At 56.8% G+C, this 23,176-nt stretch overlaps 4 protein-coding genes across 9 annotated transcripts in view; 1 reads left to right on the forward strand and 3 right to left on the reverse strand.

Annotated features, from left to right (window-relative positions):
• The window catches only part of LOC101936998 (perforin-1-like), a 23,906-nt gene extending 23,367 nt beyond the window's left edge, over window positions 1–539 (reverse strand). The window contains exon 1 of the mRNA XM_065591212.1: window positions 488–539. The gene's annotated coding sequence lies outside the window, so the exon portion shown is untranslated. The remainder of the gene's footprint in view (window positions 1–487) is intronic.
• Window positions 1–8,621, reverse strand: part of LOC101938288 (perforin-1-like) — a 14,252-nt gene extending 5,631 nt beyond the window's left edge. The window contains exons 1-2 of one of the 5 annotated variants that reach the window (XM_065591208.1): window positions 8,488–8,621; window positions 488–561 (exon numbers count right to left, since the gene is read on the reverse strand). Coding sequence is in view for 1 of the 5 variants with exons in the window: in XM_005294167.5 (XP_005294224.3) it covers window positions 488–688 (201 nt within the window). In the remaining 4 variants the exon portion in view is untranslated. Of the gene's footprint in view, window positions 1–487; window positions 1,615–8,487 lie in introns of those variants that run through there. The other 4 variants (XM_065591209.1, XM_065591207.1, XM_042844353.2 and 1 more) reach the window with 4 other exon arrangements.
• Window positions 1,770–8,621, reverse strand: ZNF668 (zinc finger protein 668). Its single transcript, XM_005294166.4, has 2 exons — window positions 8,488–8,621; window positions 1,770–4,524 (listed from the first exon to the last, which is right to left on the reverse strand). The coding sequence occupies exon 2, from the start codon at window positions 4,493–4,495 to the stop codon at window positions 2,738–2,740; it is 1,758 nt and encodes a 585-aa protein (XP_005294223.1). The 5' UTR covers window positions 4,496–4,524; window positions 8,488–8,621; the 3' UTR covers window positions 1,770–2,737.
• Window positions 8,622–9,055: 434 nt separating this feature from the next.
• ZNF646 (zinc finger protein 646) lies at window positions 9,056–22,926 on the forward strand. Of its 2 annotated transcripts, XM_042844351.2 has the most exons (3): window positions 9,056–10,334; window positions 13,527–18,041; window positions 18,141–22,926. In XM_042844351.2, the coding sequence occupies exons 2-3, from the start codon at window positions 13,688–13,690 to the stop codon at window positions 18,773–18,775; spliced, it is 4,989 nt and encodes a 1,662-aa protein (XP_042700285.1). In that variant the 5' UTR covers window positions 9,056–10,334; window positions 13,527–13,687; the 3' UTR covers window positions 18,776–22,926. The 2 variants fall into 2 exon arrangements, with proteins under 2 accessions (XP_042700285.1, XP_023956478.1); XM_024100710.3 differs by having other exon boundaries at window positions 9,057–10,334; window positions 13,527–22,926.
• Window positions 22,927–23,176: the final 250 nt, after the last annotated feature.

A 23,176-nucleotide genomic window follows, 5' to 3' on the forward strand; every position in this document is an offset into this window, starting at 1 on the left:
GGGGGGGTGGAGGGGGAGACAGGACTCCTGGGTTCTATTGTCGCTCTGGCAGGGGAGTGGGGTGAAGTGGGTTAGAGGATGGGGGGCAGGGAGTCAGGACGGCTGAGTTCTATTGTCGCACTGGGAGGGGAGTGGGATCGAGTGGGTTAGAGCAGGAGGGACTGGGGATCACGTTCTTGGGTCAGGTCTGTGCAGCACCCAGTGTGACAGGGCCCCCAGTCTCAATGGGGGGGATCTGTGCAGTGCCCAGCATTAGGGGGCCCTGATCTCAGTTGGGATGGGTCTGTGCAGCACCCAGAGTGATGGGGTCCTCAATCCCGGCCAGGGTTTGTTCTACACCTGGTGTGAGGGGGGCTCTGATCTCGGTCGGGGTCTCTGCAGCGCCTGGTGCAATGGGGGCCCTGGTCTCGGTCGGGGTCTGTGCAGCGCCCGGCGCGATGGGGGCCCTGATCTCAGCTGGGGTTGAGCAGACCTACCCATCACTCACCTGCCTCAGGAACTGAGTTGAGGAATATTTCGGCTCTGGGGCCTGCCAGCAGCCAGGGTTGGTCTGTGTCTCTGCTGGGAGAGATGTGCTTTGAAGGTGACCAAGACACCGCACGAGGTCTCCTGTGTTCTCAGTCTCAGCCGTCATCACGCTCCCCCCAGCGCTGAGCTCATGCCCGTTTACACCCCCAGCCACAGCCATTGGGCAGGAAGCTGTGGCCAGCAATTGTTCCACCCCTGCGGTGGATCAAACACGTCTCCCATGGGTCTCGACCCAGGGTCTGAGGAGCTAGAGAGGCTGCAAAGTAAACCAGTGAGACAAACCCAGCACTGCCTGCCCGGGGAGAGCGCCTCTGCTGAGCCCTGAGCCTGCAGCACAGCGCCCCCTAGCGCCGCACTGGGGCATTGGGGTCAGCACTGCCTGCCCGGGGAGAGCGCCTCTGCTGAGCCCTGAGCCTGCAGCACAGCGCCCCCTAGCGCCGCACTGGGGCATTGGGGTCAGCACTGCCTGCCCGGGGAGAGCGCCCCCTGCTGAGCCCCCCACCCTGCAGCACAGCGCCCCCTAGCGCCGCACTGGGGCATTGGGGCCAGCACTGCCTGCCCGGGGAGAGCACCCCCTGCTGAGCCCCCCACCCTGCAGCACAGCGCCCCCTAGTGCCGCACTGGGGCCAGCACCTAACGCCTCCAGGACCCCACTGTAAATACAGGGTAACCCCACCGATGCCAATGGAATCAGGCCCGGGTTCTGATCCCTGGGTAAATCCGGAGTAAGCCCAATGCCCTGGCCCTGTGGGGCAGGCTGGAGGGAGGTGGGGAAATTGGGCATGGGCGGGGAGAGGGGGGATGACCCTGGGCTGCTGTAGAGCAGGTTTGACGTGTCCTTCTCTCTTTCTGTTCTCCCCTGTTTTGTCCTATCCACCCTTTCATGCCCTGGGACTCCAACCTCAGAGTCCCACAGCCCCCCATGCTCCCCCCCCCCCCCCATCAGGGGACTCTGCTCACTCCTTCACCCCCCGCTGGACCCTACCCCCCTGCATCCCCATTATTTTTCCAGGTCACCCCCACTTCCTGCATCCCCATATATTCTACCAGGTGCCCTCCCATCCGCTTTTCTGTCTCCTGCCCACCCCAGGTCCAGCCCCCAGCACAGGACTGCTGGATTCTGGCCCCTGATTTGAGAGGGGAGTGGGGTCTAGTGGGTTAAAGCAGGGGGGCTTGGGGCCCAGACTCCTGGGTTCTATCCCTGGCCCTGGGAGGGGAGGAATCACAGCAAGTCCCCAGGCTACAAAAAGAGGGGTTTATTTCATTGTCTTTTCACAGCATCGGCAGGAGGCCGATTTACAAAGACGCTTTTGCCAGCGGTTACCACGAGCTTCCCTGAACCGCAGTTCAACCCTCTCGGCCCGACAAACCCTTCCAGCTCCCCTGCGCCCGCACGCCACGCCCAGCAGCGAATCAACCCATTGCTCTCACGGATTGCTCCAATTCTCTCCAGCAGAGGGCAGTGCACCCCCTCTCCCCCACATTTATACCCATGCGGACAGTGTATCACCAGTCAGCCATGCCTGATGGGGCGGGGCCTGGGAACAGAGAGCCACGCCCCCTGGGGGAGGGGCCAGTACAGCCACACCCCCTGGAGAGGGAGGGGCATTTAACCACGTGCTGTTCTCCTTTCATAATCTCCCCAGCCTTCTACCCCTCCCTAAAGGGAGCAGAGGGACAAAAGAAGGAGGCGGCCCACCTCCCTTGGGGAACAATAAGCAACCCTCCATGGGGGCTCAGGAGAGGGTGACGCCCGGGGGATGAGACAGTCACACCGCCTGGAGGAAGTGTCAGATAGCCACGCCCTTAGAATGAAGGGGAGGAGCCTGTCAGCACAAAGCCACGCCCTCATGGACCCAGAAGAAGGAGGGGCTCTAGGGGAGCAGACAGCTATGTTCCAGAGAGAGGGGCTTAGGGGCTCAGAGCCATATCCTCTAGCGACTTAGGAGGGGGCGGAGTCCTGGGAGGGGGGTGCATATAGCGATAATCTTCCAGAGGGGGGATACCTGGGAGCACAGACCACACCCCCATGCTGGCTGAGGAGGGCAAGGAGCCCAAGGGGGATCAGAGGGCTATGCCCACCTGCAGGGGGGTTACCAAAGAGCCACGCGCCCCAGAGGGGCCCGCAGTGGTGGACAGAGCCACGCCTCCCAGAGGGGGGAGGGGCCCAGCGGCACACAGAGCCACGCCCCCCCAAGGGGGGAGGGGCTCAGGAGGACTGGCTCAGTCCTTCTGGCAGGCAGCCGCCGGGCCCGTTGGGGGGGCGGGCGGCCTCGTTGAGGGGTGGGCCGGGGGCGGGGCCATGGGTGCGCAGGTGCTTGCGGAGGTCGGCGGCGCCGAGGAAGGCCTTGCCGCAGAGGGAGCAGGCGTGGGGCCGCACCCCGGAGTGGATACGCTCATGCTTGCGCAGGCCGGCGCGGTCGGAGAAGCCCTTGCCGCACTCGGGGCAGGGGAAGGGGCGCAGGCCGGGGTGGAGCCGCTCGTGCTTCCGCAGGTCGTAGGGCGAGGAGAAGGCCTCCCCGCACTCGGCGCAGGTGGGTGCCCCGGGGGCCGCCTCCGGGTGCTCCCCCCGCTGGTGGCGCCGCAGCGCCGCAGCCTCGCCGAAGGCGGCCCCGCAGAGCCGGCAGACATGCCGGGCCGCGGCTCCTGCTTCTTCCTCCTCCTCCTCCTCCTCCCCGCCCCGCCGCTCGCCGTGGGTCCGCTCGTGCTTGCGGAGGCTGGAAGAGACCACGAAGGTCTTGCCGCAGCGGCCGCACTTGAAGGGCCGCTCGCCCGAGTGCACCCGGTAGTGCTTGGTGAGGCTGGCCCGCTCGGCGAAGCTCTTCCCGCACTCCCCGCACTGGAACGGCCGCTCGCCCGAGTGCACCAGCTGGTGCCGCTTGAGATCCCAGGAGGCCACGAAGGTCTTGTCGCACTGCAGGCACTTGTAGGGGCGCTCGCCGGTGTGGATCCGCTGGTGCATGGCCAGGTCGGCTGGCTGGCGGAAAGCCTTGCTGCACTTGTCGCACTGGTACGGCTTGACGCCCTGGTGGGCCCGCTGGTGGCGCCGGAAGCTGGAGGGATCCGAGAACATGCGGCCGCACTGAGGGCAGAGGAACGGCTTCTCCCCGGAGTGGGTGCGCTGGTGGCTCTGGTAGGACGAGAGCTGGGTGAAGCCTTTGCCGCACTGGCTGCAGCAGTAGGGTTTCTGCTCCGCGTGGATGCGCTGGTGGCAGGTGAGCGAGGAGGAGCGGGAGAAGGCTTTGCCGCAGTCGGAGCAGAGGAAGGGCTTCTCCCCGGTGTGGCTACGCTCGTGGTTCTTCAGGTCCTTCAGCTCGGCGTAGGTCTTCTGGCAGGCGCTGCACTGGTAGGGGCGCAGGCCGGCGTGGATGCGCCGGTGCTTGCGGAAGACTGAGGGGTCGGCGAAGGCTTTGCCGCACTCGCCGCAGATGTAGGGCTTCTCGCCCGTGTGGGCCCGCTGGTGGATCTTCAGTTTGGAGAGCGTGCCGTAGCCCTTGGCGCAGTGGGAGCAGCGGAAGGGCAGGTCGCCGGTGTGCCGGGCCATGTGGACGCGCAGGCACACCGGCTGCATGAAGGCCTTGCCGCACTCCTGGCAGATGAAGGGCTTCTCGCCCGTGTGGCTGCGCCCGTGGCTGCGCAGCTCCGGCGCCGTCTTGTAGGCCTTGGAGCACTGCAGGCACTGGAAGGGGCGCTCGGCCGAGTGGCTCAGCTGGTGCTTGTGCAGCTGCGAGCGGTCGGGGAACTCCTTGGCGCAGCTGGGGCAGGCGTGCTTGGCCGCGGCGCTGCCCCCCCCAGCGTGGCACTTGGCGTGGCGGAGCACCCGGGGCACGCTGGGGAAGGTCTTGCCGCACGCCAGGCACTTGTAGCGCCGGCCGCACTTGGCATAGCTGCCAGCCTCTTCTTTCTCCTCCTCTTCCTCCGAGTCACCCTCCAGCTTCACCACAATGCTCACCTCGGGCTCCTCCATCTTTGCGGGGGAGGGACAGGGGCGGCTCTCTGAAAGAGAAGGCAGGGCAGGTTACAAAGAGGGGTCCGTAGCGAGATCAGCCCCCCTCAGGATATGGTACGATGGCTGGGATGTGCATTAGGGAAAAATCCCACTTCAATGTGTCCATTGGGCTGCCTATAGACTGAACCAGCACTGTATAATGCTGCTCCTGCTATGAGTGCAGCTATTGGGCTGTCTGTAGACTAAACTGGAAAGGTATAATCCCACTCTTGCCACCAACGGAGCCATACAGGAGGGGAAGGACGGACCAGCCATTAGGGCACTAACTGAAGGCTCAGGAGATCTGGATTCATGACCCTGCTCTGCCACAGATTCCTTGTGTGACCTTGGCTACATCACTTGTACTCTCTGGGTCTCAGTTTTCCCATTTGTAAAATGAGGTTAATAGCAGTTCCTATGTCCCAGCGGGGTTGTGAGCACTAATATCTAAAAGACTGTGAGGTGCTGAGATATTATGGCAATGGGAGCCAAATAAATAACTAAAAGAGGTAGACACTAAACCAGGAAAGTATAATTCCACCATTGGCCTGCACGGAATGTAGATTGATACACTTATAATCCCATGAGCCCCTGCATGTAGACTAGGTCAACAGTTTATCATCCCACTACTGACACCAACAAGTCAACTGGGAACACTCAAACGCTGCAGACAAAGGGGACATGGTTACACAGAGGGCTGACCAGGTATTTATACACTCCGTGGCTGCGAGTCTATTATGAGGCACTTGTGGGTGCTGAACAAGGGCATGTGTTCACATGGAGAGGCAGACATTTGTTTTGCCACTCCAAGCAGCAATGTCCTTAAAATCCAAGAAACATCATAGATCTGTTTTTCAAGGTCATCTATTTGCCTTTTCTTTTGTGGTCAAGCACTGTAACGAGGCCACAAAAGGTCTCATTATTTTTGTAGGACCTACAATATTTCCAGATTTAGCCAGCCAGCAGAGGATGCCCACATTGACAGGGCACGGTAATAGACAGAGGCGTCTCCTCTCAGCATCTTGGATTCTTTAACTGATGTCCTCTGCAGTTAAACTGTGTTTTAAAGACACTCTGTACTGAAGATAAAGCCCCAAGGTGTCCTGGGCATAAATCAATTCCCCAAAGGGCTCAGGGGCATTAAAATTCAGAGCTCAGGTCTGTTTACGCTTCGTGGCTTTTTGCCAGCCCTGCTATTTCCTGTTAATCTCAATGGACCCAGCCTTTCCTCTGATACCAGCGCTGATATCTAGATTCCAAAGCCAGAAGGAACTATTGTGATCATCTAGTCTGACCTTCTAAACAACAAAGGCCGGAGAACATCCCCCAGAATAATTCATCCATCCATCTTACTTTAAAAACTGGCAGTGACGGAGAATCCCCCACAACCCTCGGTAAATAGTTCCCATGGCTAATTACCCTCACCGTTAAAAATGTCCAACTTTTTTCCAGTCTGAATTTGGCTTCGGCTTCTAGCCACTGGATCACCTTACACCTCCCTCTGCTAGATTGAAGAGCGTGTTCTTAAATATTTGTTCCCCGCGTAGATACTTGTAGACTGGGATCAAGTCACCCCTGAACCTTCTCTTTGTTACGACGAAGAGATCGAGCTCTTTGAGTCTCTCCCTAATAAGGCAGGTTTGCTAATCCTTTAATCGTTCTCACGGCTCTTTTCTGACCCCCTCTCCAATTTATCAACATCCTTCTTGAATTGTGGGCCCCCGAGCTGGACACAGGAGTCCAGCAGCAGTCACACCATGCCAAATAGAGGTAGAATAACCTCCCTCTTCCTATTCGAGATTCCCCTATCTATGCATCCCAGAATTGCATTAACTCTCTTGGCTACAGAATCACACACTCCTGTTCCAATGAACATGAAAGCAACATTTTTTCCAGAGTCACTGCTTTCCAGGATGGAGTCCCCCAACTCGGTAAGTAAGGCCTGCAGTCTCTGTTCCTAGATAGATCCATTTACACGGAGCCATATCAAAACACAGATTGTTTGCCTGAGCCCAGATTACCAAGTAAGCCAGATCACTCCATATCAGTGACCTGGCCTCTTCATGATTTACCACTCCTCTAATGTTGGTGCTAGCTGCAAACTTGATCAGTGATGATTGTAGGTCTTCTTCCGGGTCGTTGATAAAAATGTTAAATAGTCTAGTGCAAGAACCGACCCCTGCAAGACCACGTTGGGAACACAACCGCTCAACGATGATTCCCCGTTTATAGTTACATTTGGAGACGCATCAGTTAGCCAGTTTTTAATCCACTTAATGGGGGCCACGTAAACTGTATAGCATTCTAGTTTTTTTAATCCAACGTCGGATGGTACCATGTCAAATGCCTTACAGAAGTCTAAGGCTATTACAGCAACACCATTACCGTTATCGACCAAATTTGTAATCTTATAAAAAAAAATCAAGTTAGTTTGACAGGATCTATTTTCCGTAACTCCCTGGTGATTTGCATTAATTATATTACACCCCTTTAATTCTTTATTAATCCAGCCACTAGCTCACCCAGGATAATGTCAGGATTACCCGGATCATCCAGGTTACCCTTTAAAAAAAATTGGCAGTACATTAGCAGTGTTCTAGTCTTCTGGCACTTCCCCTGGGCTCCAAGACTTGCTGAAAAATCAACATTTTGAGAATGCAGAGGAAATGCAGACACCAGAGCCCCTGTTTAGTTGCCCTGAGCAGGAGGAAAAACAGGGAGTGAGGTGCACAGATTCTTTGGTGCCGTGAGCACGCAGACATGCAGCAGACATGGGGTCCGGGGCATGGATTGTTTAGTTGCACCAATGAGCAAAGTTAACCGGGTCTCTTTAGGACCAGGAACGGGAAGGGTTAGGGGGCCAGAGACCTAGGGCAGCCCCAGAGCGCAGCAGTTTGCAGGTATCTGCCATTCTGGAGAGTAGCCTCCCCTCTCCCTCCGAGGAATTTTGTGCATTATTTCTTGTTTAGTATTGGACCGGCCGGGAGGCAGAAAGCAATTGCAAAGTGACTGTCTTTAGGACCGGGGGAGGCGAGACCGGTGCAGAGGGGGGTGTCATCCTGCAGACAGGGAAGGAACAGCGCAAGGAGGCAGAGATGGGCCGCATTTCTGCGTGGGTTTGCACGGCTCAAACCGCAAACCAAAATGGCTGTAGCTAGGACCGGGGAAGGTGGGAAATGCAACCCACGGGGGGCTGGCTAGTAGGTAGGACGGGACTGCCAAGGGGGACTTGCCTCTCTTTGTGCATTGGGGCTTGGAGAAAAATACCGAGCGGGGCTTGAGTCGCGTATGTTGCCTCACAAGCCAAGCAACGTGGCTCGGGGGGAGGGGGGGAGATTTGCAAGGCGAGGCCTTTTGCAAAAGGCAGGCCCCCTTCCCAAGCAATCATTGCATGGCTCCGCGCTTGCAAAATGGCTGGTTTTAGGACCAAGGGAGGAGACGCCGCCCCAAAGAGGCAATGCAAAGGAGAGAGATGCTGGAAAAGAATATGCACCAAAAAAAGAGGGGGAGAGGGGGGTGTTTACTGTCTCTTTCTCCGCACTGGAGTATCGAGATTTTGCAAAAGAAAGTCGCCTCCTGCGTCGTGCAAAGGCAGAGAGGGCTCGCGGCAGGGCGCTGGCTCTTGTCGCTTGCAAAATGGCTCTCTCTAGGACCACGGGAGGAGACGCCACCCCGCCTGCTGGGGAAGGGTTTTGCAGAGAGGCTGCACCAGCGTGCACCCGAGGCGGACAAGCCGCCTGGTGACCCAGGCAGCCTGCCGCGGCTGGGCCCTGCAAGCTGCCGGCCACCGGAGCTGGTTTGCACCAGGCTGGCAAGGAGCAAGGCTGCTTGCAAAATGGCTGGGTCTAGGACCGGGGGGGAAGAGGCGCTCCCCTAGGAGGGGGGGCAGTTTGCAAAGGCGATTGCCCCCCCCGGAGCTGGCGTGAATGCACGGGTTAGGAGGGCTTGCAAGGGGTTAATCTCGGCCTTACCTGGCTCCTGGCTCTCTTTGGCTGCTGGAGCTGCTGTTCCCCACTCCCTGCTGGAGCGGAATGAGTCAGCCCCTAGGACCCTGAGGGAGGAGAGGACAACAGTAGAGGAGGGGGGGCGTGCGGGGGGAGAAATGCAAAGTCAAGGAGCCGCTTAAAGGGATATTAAACCCCCCTCATAGCCCAGGAGGCTTCCAGCCGTGGGGGATTTATTGCCACCAGGCTGGGGGGGTTGCTACACCCCAGGACTTGGGGGGTGGGGTGGAGGAGGGCAATTGATTGCAAAGGTAGGAACCTTGCTTCCCGGTGGGCTGTTGGGGGGCGGGAAGAGGTTGGGGGGGGAGCAGCGCAGGAAGTGTGGCACGTCATGCACAGCACGGTGGAAGGGGGGTGCGGCCATAACCGGAAGTGTGGCAGGCAGATCACCCAATGGGCGGCGGGGGGGGGGGGTCGGTACAAACTATCTTATAGGGGACACACCCCCAGGAAGGGGGCTGATGCACAGGGAGGGGATGGGAGAGAACCCAGGAGTCCTGGCTCCCAGCCTTTCTCTCCCCCCCACCCCCCCATAACCCACTAGACCCCTTACAGAGCCAGGGAGAGAACCCAGGAGTCCTGAAACATTGAAGGGGAAGGATTTGACTGTAACATAACGATGTTGGGGGGGGGTCAGTTTTTCTCTGTGACCCCCCCTCCCCCCCCCTTGGAGGGCAGTTGCAGGGATTTGGCTTAGAAAGGGGGGCGGGGGAGGGGGTAACTTGGCTCCAGGAGGCGCGTGGGGGGGACCCCTTTCAAAGGGACACCCCCGGAAGTGCAGCCCCATGCCCAGGGAGGGGGGCGGGCCTCGCGGGAAGCCTTTCTCCGCTGCACATTTCCTGTTTCCTAGCAACAAAAGGAAGTATTTGTTGTGCCCTAGCCTGGGTGACTCTTGCAGCCCCGGCCCCCTGGCGGAGGGGGCAGCAGGGCCTGGGGGGGTTGCAGACGCCCCCCGCCCCCCAGCAGCAGGGCAGAGCGGGGGGGCTACAGGGGCTGGACCCTGCTCTCCACGAGGGACGGACCAGAGCCACCCCCACGGGCTGGGGGGCGAGATTCCCACCCCCACGGGGGGCTGTGGCATTGCCTTGCCCGCCTGGAGACCCCCCCCACCTGGGAAATCAGCCCCCCAGGGGGCAGGTGTCTCTTCTCTTCCAGGGGGCGGCAGGAGGCGGTGGATCGGGGAGCCCCCCACCTGGACTGGGCGCCCTGCGTTGGAAGAAGTGGGGGTTCGCCCGGCCTGGGCTCTCCTGCCACCACAGAACTGGGGTTCGCACCTCTGGGACCTGCCTCCAGCCTCACAGACCCCTGGGAGCTCCGGTCTCCAGCATCGTGGGGTTCACACCCCTGGGATGTGTCGCCCGCCTCTCGGACACCCCTGGATCCAGACCCTCCGGGTTCAAGCCCCTGGGAGCTTCTGTAGCCAGCAACTCGGGGTACAGCAGCCTTGTACCCTGCGATCTGGGGCTCAGCTCCCTCAGCCGTGAGCGCCTGTCTCCAGTCGCTGTCTGGACCCAGACTTTTGGGGCTCGGAGCCCCCATTACGTCCTGTATCCGGACCCCGCTAGGATCCAGAATTGAAGACTGAACTCCACCAAAAGTCTGTGCCAGTCCCTCCCCTGAGGGATAAGGCACCCCGGGGAGACCTGTATTTTGGGGGTTCGTCCCTACAAATTTCCTCCTTGTACCCTGAAGATCCTGTCTTTGCCTCCGCGTCTGGCTGTCACTTGGGTTGTGACTCCCTCCCTGGAAACTGCTTCAACACCCCTGCCCTGGGCCTGTGTGTCACCTCTGGGATGCTTTATTGGACCCTGGAGGTAAGAGGCTGGCTTTTGGGGGTGCTGGGTTGTACTGGGGTTGGTTAGGGCCCCATCTGTGTTCTAAAGCCACTTTAAAACACTTTTTCCTGTTCTGCTTATGAAGTGGGTGGAGATTGTTTGTTATTCTCGTTTTATGAATGGATAAACTGTGGCGCAGAGATGGGGACTTGCCTGAGGCTGTAAATGAAGTGTGTAGCAGAGCTGGGAACCCCGGAGTCCTGGCTCCCAGTCCTCTCTGCTTTAACCCACTAGACCCCACTCCCCCACCCCCCCAAGCCGGGGAGAGAACCCAGGAGTCCTGGCTCATTCCATCCCCCCCCCCCCCCCCCCTGCAATTTTAAATTAGATGCAATTGTTTCTCGCCCTTCCTTAGCTAAAAATTATGTGGAGTGGCTGTGTGTCCTACATGCTGTGTCCCGCCCTAGAAGCAGCTGCATCGTAATGCAGGATGAGTAGTCCCCACGCAGCATCGTTACGTGTCTGTTACTGAGCTGACCCTCCCCAGAGTGGCAGCATCTCAGCACCAGGCGAATCATCCCCGTGCTGTGTCACTGTGTGGCTGTTCCCCAGAGGCAGCCGCATCTCAGCGCTGAGTGAAACGTATTGTCCCCCAAAACAGGTCTTAGCTGTCTTTTTCTCTACCAAGGTTGTGGAGTGGCCTAATTTACCTGTCTTGCTATGAGCATGATCAAGTCATGTTGGAGGCTAGAAACTTTGAAAGCCTCTTTTTTTTTTAAAAGGCTCCCAATTTTAAAGAGCGACTGAATGGAAAACAGCCACCCACCTACACCCACCCTGAGAGATTGGTGTTCCTTTTGCCTTCAGTGGGCCAGAGATTGCTAATGAGTTACCCCAGTCACAAATCTTAAAGTTCCCCAACAGATTGCGTGTCATGTTGCCACAAATTCTTCTCCAGGGTTTCTACTTCTTATGCTTCATCTCAAGCCAGCGGTGATTTCTGCTTGTGGGGGCAGAAAACATCCCTTGTTAATTTTGTCTTGTCACATAAATCTGTGTGTTTGGTGCTGACCCCTGCTAGAGGGAATCGGGGGGGCCCCCAACATGTGTGTGTTTTCCCACCCTGATGTTTTGTTGATCTTTAAAATAAATAAAAAAATACCTGCTACAGGTATTCAGAACCTGAAATAGGTATATCCCCATATATTATATCTCATAGGACTGGAAGGGACCCTGAAAGGTCATCGAGTCCAGCCCCCTGCCTTCACTAGCAGGACCAAGTACTGATTTTGCCCCAGATCCCAAAGTGGCCCCTTCAAGTATTGAACTCACAACTCTGGGTTTAGCAGGCCAATGCTCAAACCACTGAGCTATCTCACCCCCCCCTCACCCCCACCCCGGGCTTCATGGTGCTGAGAAATGTGCCTGGGTGATGTTATATTTTTTAGGGGCAAAGGTTATAAATTAATGAGTGTGTTTTCTCTGGTGCATCCAAGTTATATTTAGCACTTTACCTCATTACAGGTGGCAATATGGAGTCATGCACTTTTCTAATTATTATAATTAAACCAGTGTGCATTAAGTTAGCCTTGCCCTAATCAAGGAGAAGACACTTATTGCAGGTATTAATGATAGCCTTACTAAACATGAGTTGGTATCGGTTTTCCCCATTTAGAGATGGGGAAACTGAGGCACAGAGAAGGAAAATGACTTATCCTGTTTGGTCATAGACTACTGGGGTTGGAAGGGACCTCAGGAGGTCATTTAGTCCAACCCCCTGCTCAAAGTAGGACCAAGCCCCAGACAGATTTTTGCCCCAGATCCCTAAATGGCCCCCTCAAGGATTGAACTCACAATCCTGGGTTTAGCAGGCCAATGCTCAAACCACTGAGCCATCCCTTCCCTGCTCAGTGGTCTGAGTGACTCAGTGGTCAAAGACACGGAGTGTAGAACTCAGGTGTCCTGACTCCCAGCCTCCACTAACCACTAGAGCAGCAGTTCTCAACCAGGATTCCGAGGTCCCCTGGGGGGGCCGCGAGCAGGTGTCAGGGGATCCGTCAAGCAGGGCCAGCATTAGACTCACTGGGGCCCAGGGCAGAAAGCCGAAGCCCCACCACCCAGGGCTGAAGCTGGAGCCTGAGCAACTTTGCTTCATGGGGCCCTTTGTGGCGTGGGGCCCGGGCAATTACCCTATTTGCTACCCCCTAACGCCAGCCCTGGCTTTTATATGTAGAAAACCAGTTGTTGTGACACAGGTGGGCTGTGGAGTTTTTATAGCGTGTTGGGGGAAGGGGGGGGCTCAGAGAGAGAGGTTGAGAACCCCTGCACTAGAGTCCCATCCCCTCTCAGAGCCATCGATGGAACCCAGGAGTCCTGACTCCCAGCCCACCCCCGCCACGCACTCTAACCCACTAGACCCCACTCCTCTCCCAGAGCTGGGGAGAGAACCCAGGAGTCCTGGCTCCTTTTGTGAGAGAACTGAGTGTTCGTGACTGGGGGTGGGGGTGTAGATCCTTGACCTGGGCGCGCACAGTTCTGCCAGTGCTCCTCAATCTCGTTCCGCAGACCCCTGTGATGCCAGCCCTGGGCTCCCCGCCCCCCTGCTCTGCTGGTGCCCCTCAGTCCTGACCCGCAGCTTTTCTTAAACCCGGTACTCATCTGAAACCCGACACAAGCGAGGAAGCCGGGGAAGGAGGCCTTCTGACTGTTGTATTGGTAACCTGTGCTCGGCTTGGAGCCAGTCCGCGGAGGGGACAACTTAGTTCCTTTGCGTCCCGGAGAGAGCTGTCCGTGACTGGTGTTCTGCCCGGCCGGCTGGCCAGCTTCGTTTTCCCTTCTCCGACGCCCTGAGACAGCCGATGTTTGTCTTCAGTTTCTTACATGCTGTTTTATTTAGAACAGGACTCCTGGGTTCTATCCCCAGCCCTGGGAGGGGAGTGGGGTTGAGTAGGTTAGAGCGGGGTCGGGGCTGGGAGTCAGGACTCCTGGGTTCTATCCCTGGCTCTGCTGTGTGGCATTTGCTGTCTGATATTCTTCCACACACCAGGGTAGCAAACCACATAGCCCAGGGTAACCCCGTCTGGTTCTCATTTTTGGGCTTCTTTGGGCTTAGCTCCCCTGGTCTGGAGAGGATGAAGCCGTGGGTCCCGTAGCAGTCGGGCATGAGGCTTGTATGTGGGGCACTCATTTGGCGGCGTTTTAACCCCTCTTCCCTTGCGTGTGTCCCCACAGCTGCCGCCTTGGGATGCCATAAGGAGCCAGACAAGGAGGAGGAGGAAGAAGCAGCAGGAGGGGATGCAGGCTCATTGTGCCGGAAGCAGAGCTTTCCGGGCCGCTGGCCCGGCCCTGTGAAGCCGGCGGAGACAGTGCCCTCCCGCCGTCCGATGTGAGCGATGGAAGAGCCCGGCTGCGAGCCGAGCCAGCCGCAGCGGGAGGAGCGGCCGTTCAAATGCGGGCAGTGTCAGCGGAGCTACCGCCACGCCGGCAGCCTGGTCAACCACCGGCGCACCCACGAGGTGGGACTCTTCACCTGCCTGCTGTGCCACAAGGAGTTCTCCAACCCCATGGCCCTGAAGAATCATCTCCGCATCCACACCGAGGAGCGGCGCCACCGGTGCCCGGACTGCGGCCGCAGCTTCCGCGTCGCCTCCCAGCTGGCCAGCCATCGCCATTCGGCCCACGCCGGCCGCGACCAGAAGGGGGAGGAGGACGGGGAGAACAACTTCCAGCAAGGGCAGGACTCCTCGTCGTCGGATGCCGACGTTTTCCCCGCGCTAGAGGGTGGCGGCGCCGGGACGTTGCTGAGCAACCTGGAGAAATACATCGCCGAATCGGTGGTGCCGGCTGATTTCTCCCAGCTGGAGTTCCCCGGCAAAGCGGAGGAAGGCCAGGAGGCCCCTGGCGTGCCGGCAGAGGAGCGGCGCTATAAATGCAACCAGTGCGATAAGGCGTACAAGCACGCCGGCAGCCTCACCAACCACAAGCAGAGCCACACGCTAGGCGTCTACCAGTGCGCCGTCTGCTTCAAGGAGTTCTCCAACCTCATGGCGCTCAAGAACCACTCCCGGCTGCACTCGGAGTACCGCCCCTACAAGTGCCCGTTGTGCTGCAAGGCTTTCCGCCTGCCCAGCGAGCTGCTGAGCCACCAGAAGGCCCACGAGAAAGCCCGGTGGGCCGGGAGAGCCCCCTCGGAGGGCTCGGAACATAGCGTCTCGGAGGAGGACTCCATTGAGACTTCGGCCAAGCTGGATATCTACCAGCCGCCGCCGGCCGCCTTCGGAGAGGGCGCCCCCTGCAGTTTGAAGGACGGGGCGAAGGCTGGGGGCGGGGACCGGGGCAATCCGGATGGGGAGCTGTGCGTGAGGTGCGGGGGAAACTTCGCTGATGAGGAGGAGCTGAGGAACCACAGCTGCCTCTACCCGGAGGAGGAGGAGGAGGAAGAGGAGAAAGAGGATGGGGGTGGCTTGGCCCAACCCACGATGGATTCGGAGGGAGCCTGGGAAGCCAGCAGTAAGGACGGAGACCAAGCGCGGCCCTACCGGTGCGGGGAGTGCGGCCGGACCTACCGCCATGCCGGCAGCCTCATCAACCACAAGAAAAGTCACCAGACGGGCGTCTACAGCTGCAACTTCTGCTGTAAGCAGCTCTTCAACCTGGCGGCCCTCAAGAACCACCTGCGGATACACCTCAAATCCAAGCCGGCCTCCCGGCCCGGCCTCCAATACTCCAGCCCCCCGGCGCCCGAAGAGGCCGCTTGCCACCTCGAACAGAGCCCCGCAGAGCCAGCTGGCGGGGAGAGGGCCACGGAACCGCCGGGCCGCAGGGAAGCAGGTGGAGGAGGTGCTCTCAAAGAGGAGGAGACTGGTTGCGTGGAGGAGGAGGAGGACGGGGCATCAGAAGAGCGGCCTTACCGCTGCGGGGAGTGCGGCCGGACCTACCGGCACCGGGGCAGCCTGGTCAACCATCGGCACACCCACCGGACGGGCGTCTACCAGTGCTCCCTGTGCCCCAAGCAGTACACCAACCTGATGGCCCTACGCAACCACGTCCGCATGCATTTCCGAGCGGCGCGGGGCAAGGAGCGGGAGAGCTACGCCTGCACCAGCTGCGGAGAGAGCTTTGAGGAGGCGGCAGAGTTCCAGTGGCACCAGCTGCGCCACGCGCCCGGGGAGGCCGTCCCCTGCCCCCAGGAGGGGAAGGAGGAGGAGGAACCGGGCAGCGTCCACACGCGGGAGGTGGCGCTGCTGCAGGCCATCAAGCGAGATGTGGAGGAATTGGAGGCGGCGGGGCCGGCACCGGGGATGTCTCACATCTGTGGCTGCTGCGGGATGATCTTTCATGATCTGGGCAGTTTGCAGAGCCACGCCCTGGCGCATGGCGACGGGGAGCCTGGCACGGGAGAGGGCGAGGCGGAGCTGCCGGGCAGACGGGTGTACAGCTGCGAGCTCTGTGGCAAGTCCTACCGCCACTCGGGCAGCCTGATCAACCACAAACAGACGCACCAGACGGGGGATTTCGAGTGCTCGCTCTGTGCCAAACGCTTCTCCAACGTGGCTGCCTTCAAGAGCCACTTACGGGGCCACCAGAAGCCGAGGAAGGGCCGGGCGGGGGCGGAGGAGGAAGAGGAAGGGGGCGTGGCGGAGGCGGAGCCCAGAGATGCCCCTGACGGCACGATGCAGCTGGAGGGAAGTGGAGATGTTGGGCGTGGTGGCCCGGAGTGTACTCGGGTTGGAGAGGAGGGGACGCTAGACGAGGAAGGGCCCCAGCGGAGCTACAATCTGCGGGGAGGCAGCGCGGTGAACGGTTGGCAACACCCAAAAGAGGAGGAGGCCGAAGCGTCACCACCCAGCAGCCCCAACTCTCAGCCCTACCCGTGCGAAATCCTCGACCACAAGCACGGCCAGCAGCTGGGCATATACCAGTGTTCCCTGTGCCCGAAGGAGTACTCAAACCTGGAGGCACTGAAGAGCCACTTCCGTGGCCATGCCACGGCCCAGCAGCCGGGCGCCAGCACCGAGGAACGTCCCTTCCTTTGCAGCCTCTGCGGCATGATCTTCCCAAGCGAGACGGACCTGCAGCACCACCACGGCCTGGCTCACGGCGGGGAGGGGGAGCCACGGGAAGGCAGCTTGGAGGCCGGCGAGGATGCAGCTTTCCCCGGGCTCCAGCAGGAAGCAGAGGGGCGGCCAGATGAGCGCGACGGGGAGGAAGAGATGCTCCTTTCCCATATCTGTGGCTACTGCGGGCAGACGTTCGACGACATGGCAAGCCTCGAAGAGCACAGCCTGGGCCACCGGGAGGAGAAGGAAGCGGCGTTGGCTGACACCACCATCCAGCTGCGGCTGGGACCGCGTCCGGAGCTGCCGGAGGAGCAGAAATCCGGCCTGACGCCCCCAGACAGCCGCCCCTATGCCTGTGGGCAGTGCGGGAAAACCTACCGGCACGGCGGCAGCCTGGTCAACCACAAGAAGACCCACCAGGTGGGAGATTACCAGTGTGGCGTCTGCTCTCGGCAGTACCCCAATCTGTCCGCCTACCGCAACCATCTCCGTAATCACCCCAAGTGTAAGCTGAATGACAGCCGGCCAGTCGGCAACGGGGACAATGTAGGGAAGGAGCCAGTGCTCCCGCAAGGCAGGGAGGGAGGAGAGGCAGCCGCGGCCCCAGCTCCTGGAAAACAGGACCCAGGGGGCAGCGATGGCGAGGAGTGCAAGCTGCACGTGTGTGAGGTTTGTGGGGAGCTGTGCCAGGGGGCAGCAGGGCTGGAGGCACACTGTGCCGCCCAGCACCCGGAGGAGGAGGAAGAGCTGGTCAGCGTTGCCAAGGAGGAAGAGGAGGAGGAGGAGGGCGGCAGCGGGGAGGAAGGTGCCGTGTCGGAGCGCCCCTTCTGCTGCGAGCAGTGCGGCCGGAGCTACAAGCACGCGGGCAGCCTGATCAACCACAAGCAGACCCACAAGACAGGCCTCTTCCGCTGCGCCATCTGCCAGAAGCTGTTCTACAACCTCATGGCCTTGAAGAACCACAACCGCATCCACTTCGAGACCAAGCGCTACAAGTGCGCCCAGTGCCCCAAGGCCTTCCGCCTCCAGAAGCAGTTGGCCAGCCACCAGCGTGTCCACCGCGAGAGGAGACCGCCACTGCCCTCCTCGTCCTCCAGAAAGTTGGCTCACGCCAAGAGAGCAGGCAAGGCCCACACTGACGGTGGCGGGGTCTCGGAGCCACCCGCTGCCTCCAAGAAGGACCCCGAGGAGCGGCCATACCGGTGTGAGCAGTGTGGGCGGACCTACCGCCATGCCGGCAGCCTTCTCAACCACCGCAAGAGCCACAAGACAGGCCATTACTGCTGCCCCGTCTGCCCCCGGGCCTATCCTAACCTCATGGCCCTCAAGAACCACCAGCGCATCCACTTCGAGGTCAAGCGCCACCGGTGCCCTGACTGCGGCAAAGCCTTCAAATGGCAGAGGCAGCTGGTGAGGCACCAGCTGATTCATGCCCAGCGCCGGCCTCGTCCCGGCAGCAGGAGCTCCCCCAGCCGCCCCTTACTGGAGCCCAGTAGCCTTGTCCGGAGCAAGACGGCACGAGAATGGCGGGCCGCCCGGAGGGAGCAGGGCGGCAGCCACGTCGACGCCTCAGGTGGCCACGGTGACGGTGGCCATCTTGGCACTACCTCAGGTGGCAATGTTGATGGTACCTCAGGCCCTCATGTTGACAGCAGCCATGTTGGCAGTGCATCAGTTGGTGCCTCAGGTGGCCAGGTTGGTGGTGCCTCAGGTGGCCAGGTTGATAGCAGCTATGTTGGCGGTACCTCAGGCAGCCATGTGGGCAGTGCATCAGTTGGTGCCTCAGGTGGCCATGTTGACGCTGGCACCCAAACCCCAGTGGGCGTCACTCCGGCGCCCCTTGGCCCTTTCCAGTGCCCGGTCTGCCCCAAGCAATTTCCCACCCCATCAGCCCTCAAGAACCATGGCCGGGTCCACACTAAGAAGCGTTTTGAGTGCTCAGAGTGCGGCAAGGCCTACCGGGCCTCTCGGGACTTGGTCCAGCACCTGTGGCGGCACCAGGCCGAGGCAGAGGCTGGGGCCACTCCTGGCACCAACGGCCTGGTGGACCTGCGCCCCTACAAGTGCGACCGTTGTGAGCGGACGTACCGCCACGCTGGCAGCCTCCTCCACCACAAGAAGGTCCACACCACCGGTCTCTACCGCTGCCCAGCCTGCCTCAAGGAATTCCACAACCTCCTGGCCCTCACCTACCACCTCCGCACTCACTCGGACAAGAAAGGCCGCCGCTGTCCGGACTGCGGCCAGGCCTTCCGGACTTCCAGCCGCCTGGCCAGCCATGCCAAGGCCTGCCATGGCCAGCCTGGCTGTGCCAAAGCCAGCCACGCTGCCACAGGAGGGGCCCAGGGGCCTGAGGCGGGCTCCTGCCAAGACACGGGGGTGGATGGCAGTGCCGCTGCCGCCATGGGGCAAGTTAGCTGAGGGTCGTGCGAATGACTGTGCGAATGTGTGGGTGGTGGGGGTGGGAGGGCGAGAGGGGATGGAGAGATGGAGCGGGGGAGTCAATGTTGATCGTTGTCCTAGTACCAAATCATTAGGAAGGGGAGGAATTTTCAGAGGCACAAATGGGGGTGGGTGGGAGTGGTGCCCAGTTTGTGGGTGCCACGGAACAATCAGTGAGGGAGGTTTTGGGGTGGACCCCAGTTCTCCAATGGGTGGGTGAGGGGAAGCGGTGTTCATTTGATTCTCTGCTGCCTTTTTGTGCCTCTGAGAACTTTCCCCTTAACCCTATGTTACCTTGTTTCGGCCCCCAATTCAGGAGAGATCTTAAGCACCCACTTTAAGCATGTGCTTAAATCCAATTGATTACAGTCAAGTGTTTAATCAGCTTGGCTGTAATTCTCAACGGATTCCATTGAAATTGGTTCAGATGACGCTCCAGTGATCTCCTGCATGGGAGCCTGAACGTTGTGGTTTTAAAAAAAAACCCACACCCAACATTGGTGCCATGTTTTTAGTTTGGTTTGGTTTTTCGACGTTTGTAGAATTTAATTTGCTGGTTTGTTCTGACCAAGTCCCAGCTCCTTTTTAAATGGTGTCTGTTATTGGAGAAGAAGGAGGACATTTTAAAAATGGCTTTCATTAGAAAAAATAATAATTTTGCTCCTAAAAATTGACACACATGGGGAAAAAAAAGTCTCCTTTTTACCTCCCCCCTCCCCAAAATTGGCTAAGATGCCCCCTGCAAAAAGTCTAAATATATTTAATTTCAAATATCTGTAATTTAAAAAAAAACTTTTAAAAATAGACACATTTTGTCTGAGACTTTTTTGTTTTTTTTGGAAGAGGGAGAGAATTATAGATATATTTTTTAAATTTCCTCCTCAATCAGCAAAAGTTGGTCTTAAAACAAAACTTTTTATTAAAAAAGAAACAAGCTAATAAAAAGACACTTTTTGTACTGAGAACAAATTGCCTTAATTACAATAATTTTCCTCCCAAAACAAACAAAAATTTTTTTTTAAGAGAACTAAATTTCTGTATAAGGAGAAAAGGAAAATACAAATTTTAAATCCTTTTTTTTTTCCTGAAAAGAATCAAATCTCAATTTTAAACCAACTTTTCCCTTGTGAACAACACACATTTGTCTTCAAAATTCCTTTGAAACAATTTGCTTCAAGACTCATTTTATGTGGGGGGAGGAGGAAAAAAAACAAACAAAAAACATTACCAGTCTTTCAAGAGAGAAAAATGTTGGGGTGTTTTCAACTGAGGTATCGAATTGCGATTGTAGAAAAAATTTCCTTCTTCGTGGGTTGGGATAAAATATAGTTATACCTCCCAGAAATAGTTATCATTGTGCTACTGATCCAAGATGTATGAATATTTTTTATTGTCCTATGGTGCAGAATATGTAAGTGTATTGCAGAAATCCTGACGGTACTCAGAGCTCTCACACAAAGCAGTCTTCTCTTTTAGAAACTCCAGCACATAAATTTTTCCTGTATTTGTCTCGGTACGTGGAACGGTTTTAAAAGAAGATTCTATCCCCCCACTCCAACCACAAAACCAAACTCTCAGCCCCCTCCAATCTAACCCATTAGACTCCCCTCCCAGAGCTGGAGATAGAACCTAGGAGTCCTGACTCCCAGCCTCTGTCCATCCCCTGGTCTAACCATTAGTCCTTGTTCCCCTCCTGAAACCGTGTTAATATTTAAGTGACTCCCTTGTTCGTCCCTCAGCTGTAATTTGGTGGCTCTTCAGTGTGGAATAAAAACCAATAAATCTGGGGGTTTCCTGCCCCCTTACATTCAGCTCTGTTATTTGTAAGTGACTTTAGCTTTGGAGCTAAGTGTGAGCTCCCTGCAGCGCTGATCTCTGGGTTCTATCCTGGCTTCGCCACAAACTAATCTTAGACCCAGACTGGAGAATGCCCTGACTCAGTTTCCCCAGCTCTTTAGCTACCTCCCTCCTGGTGGAGTAAAGCTTTTTAAGTAGCTCGCTTGATTGATCTGTGTTTGTACAGCACCTTGCACAGTGATCCTGGTGCACAGCTGGGCTTCTCGGTGCTATAGTGATAGAAATAATGGAAAGGCAGCATGCAGTAGACTCACTTCTGCTCCCTCGTGTGCTGCTGGTGGAGGTGCGCCAAAAGCAGTTTCCACCTATCTAATGAGACACAGATCGATTTGTGATGATTATTTTAAAATGTTGTTGCTGCCTAGGAGAACTGAGCCTGGATTTGGGCCTCTGAATCTCAAAACTCCTGCCATCAATGATAAAACGGGTTTTATCTAACGAGCCTCTAAGGAGAAGTGGAGACCAAGTACTGCCCTCCAATAGCCCTTTATTGAGCCTTTCCATCCACTCACCAGCTGGCCCTGGGATTCTCATTCATTTTTCCACCCGACCATCCGCCTCGAGAGAGGGCTGGTTTGATACCCCCGTGCATCTGTGTGATCTGTGATACGCTTATAAATTCGGCAAAGCCCCGGTGCTTGTTTTATAAACAAGCATCTCGGCTTCCTGTTCTCTCTGTCTCTCTCTCTCTCTCTTCTGTTTTTCGTTTTGAAATACAGCCCAGCCCACACGATAGCAACGATATTTGCTCTCCGGACCCCAGCCGAGATTTCTCAGTGCAAGGCAGGTCTTATAAAGGTGGCATTAAGTTTCTTAGGGTCTTGTCTAAACACACACAAAATTTTATATTCCATCCCGGTTGGAAAATTTTAGAAGGAAGCTAAATTAGTCTGTTTTTCATTTTTCGGGAGGGCTGAGGGGGTTAACTTTCTGTTGAAAATTCATTTTTTTTTGGCAAAAGTTCTATTTTTTAAAAGCTGAAAACTGAACAGTTTTGATTTAGAAATGCTTCCGCAGTGCCTGCTGGGAGGTGTAGTTAAGGTGCCTCATCTTCCTTTTCTTTCTTATAGGCTGGGCTTCCTGGTCAGCCTATATTTCCCATGATGCACCATGGTCATTCCTCTTGAGTTGCTGCAGTGTATCATGGGAATTGTAGTTTGATTACTTCATGCTCTCCATTCTCCTGGCAGGATGCACTCCCTGGTTGAATTATATCTCCCATGATGGAACACCTCTGCAAGACGGGAGAACATGGTGCATCATGGGAGATGTAGGCCACTCATGGAACACGGCTTCCAGAAGCAAATGAGAGCATGAGATGCCTGAGCTATACCTGCCATTATGCACACAGTCTCCAGTCTGGGAGAGGGGAAGCAGTGCATCATGGGAAAGATAGTCCGGTTGATCAGCCTGATCCACAGAAGAGAACAGGGAGATGAGGTAATGGACCTGTGCATCCCATGAGGCAGCGCTGGGCTCTCTCCAAATAGCAATATTTCAATTTCCAACCTTTTTTTTTTTTTTTTTTTTTTTTTTGGACAACAAATTGAAAATTTCTGGGGACAACTGATCCTTCCTTCTAAAAACCCAATTTTCCACCAAAAAAACCAGTGCAGATGAAAAGTTTTCACCTGATGTAGTTAAGACAGGAGTGGCCCCAGCATGGATGAAGTTGTACTGACATAAAGGTGCTTCTCTCAGTGTAGCTATTCTCGTGCAGGAAGGGCATTAAGCTACACCAGTATAAGACACATTTATACCAGTGTAAGTGTCTCCATGTTTGATTGTCCTGCTGGAACTATATCAGGGAAGAAATCACCCCCTCAGTGCCATAGTAATACCAGGACAAAATTTGTAGCTGGACAAACAGCCCCTCTTAACCGGAACCCTCATCATTCTTTGATTGTTGCTTGTCTCAGAGCGGCTACTAGAAATATTTCTGTAGAGGGGATGAGAGGTATAGGACCACTGGCCTCAGCGTAGTTAGCTCTCCTTAGCTAAGTTTATCTGATCTAGCGGGGAAGGGGAATTTTCCCTTTAAAAAGTCTTCTGGCCTCCGAGCGCAGAGGTGGGTCCAGTGCTCAAGTTGCTATCGAGTGCGCTGGACTTTTATTTCCAGCCGATCGTTAGTGAAATTCGGGGACAAAGTTTGTATAAGAAGAAAATGTTGGTTAGACTTTTGTGTGCGGGCGGGGGCGGCGTAGGGAAATGCGTTGTATTTAAGATGTTTTGTTTTTTATTAATTAACTAAAAATCTCACCGAGGAAAAAACTCGACCCCGCTCAGGCCGGATCATTTTGTTGTTGTTATGTACTCGGTCAGAGTCCGAACCCGGGGGCTCCCAAAAGCACAAAGACAAAGGTCCTGCAACTATGTGGGAAGCGTTTTGGTTTAGTTCTATGGGCGACCTTTGTACCAGTATCATAATACCGAGCGCTTTCCAGCAGTGGTTCCCAACTCACTTCGGGGAGGAGGTCGGTGGTGTTATCCCCATTTTGCAGAAGGGTAAACTGAGGCTGATGT

Source organism: Chrysemys picta, chromosome 4 (assembly GCF_011386835.1).
Source record: "Chrysemys picta bellii isolate R12L10 chromosome 4, ASM1138683v2, whole genome shotgun sequence".
NCBI classification, from domain to species: domain Eukaryota; kingdom Metazoa; phylum Chordata; order Testudines; family Emydidae; genus Chrysemys; species Chrysemys picta.

Excerpts from the sequence above, each read along its gene's own strand:
- ZNF668 (XM_005294166.4), bottom strand. The coding sequence starts at position 4,495 with ATGGAGGAGCCCGAGGTGAGCATTGTGGTGAAGCTGGAGGGTGACTCG.
- ZNF646 (XM_024100710.3), top strand. The coding sequence starts at position 13,688 with ATGGAAGAGCCCGGCTGCGAGCCGAGCCAGCCGCAGCGGGAGGAGCGG.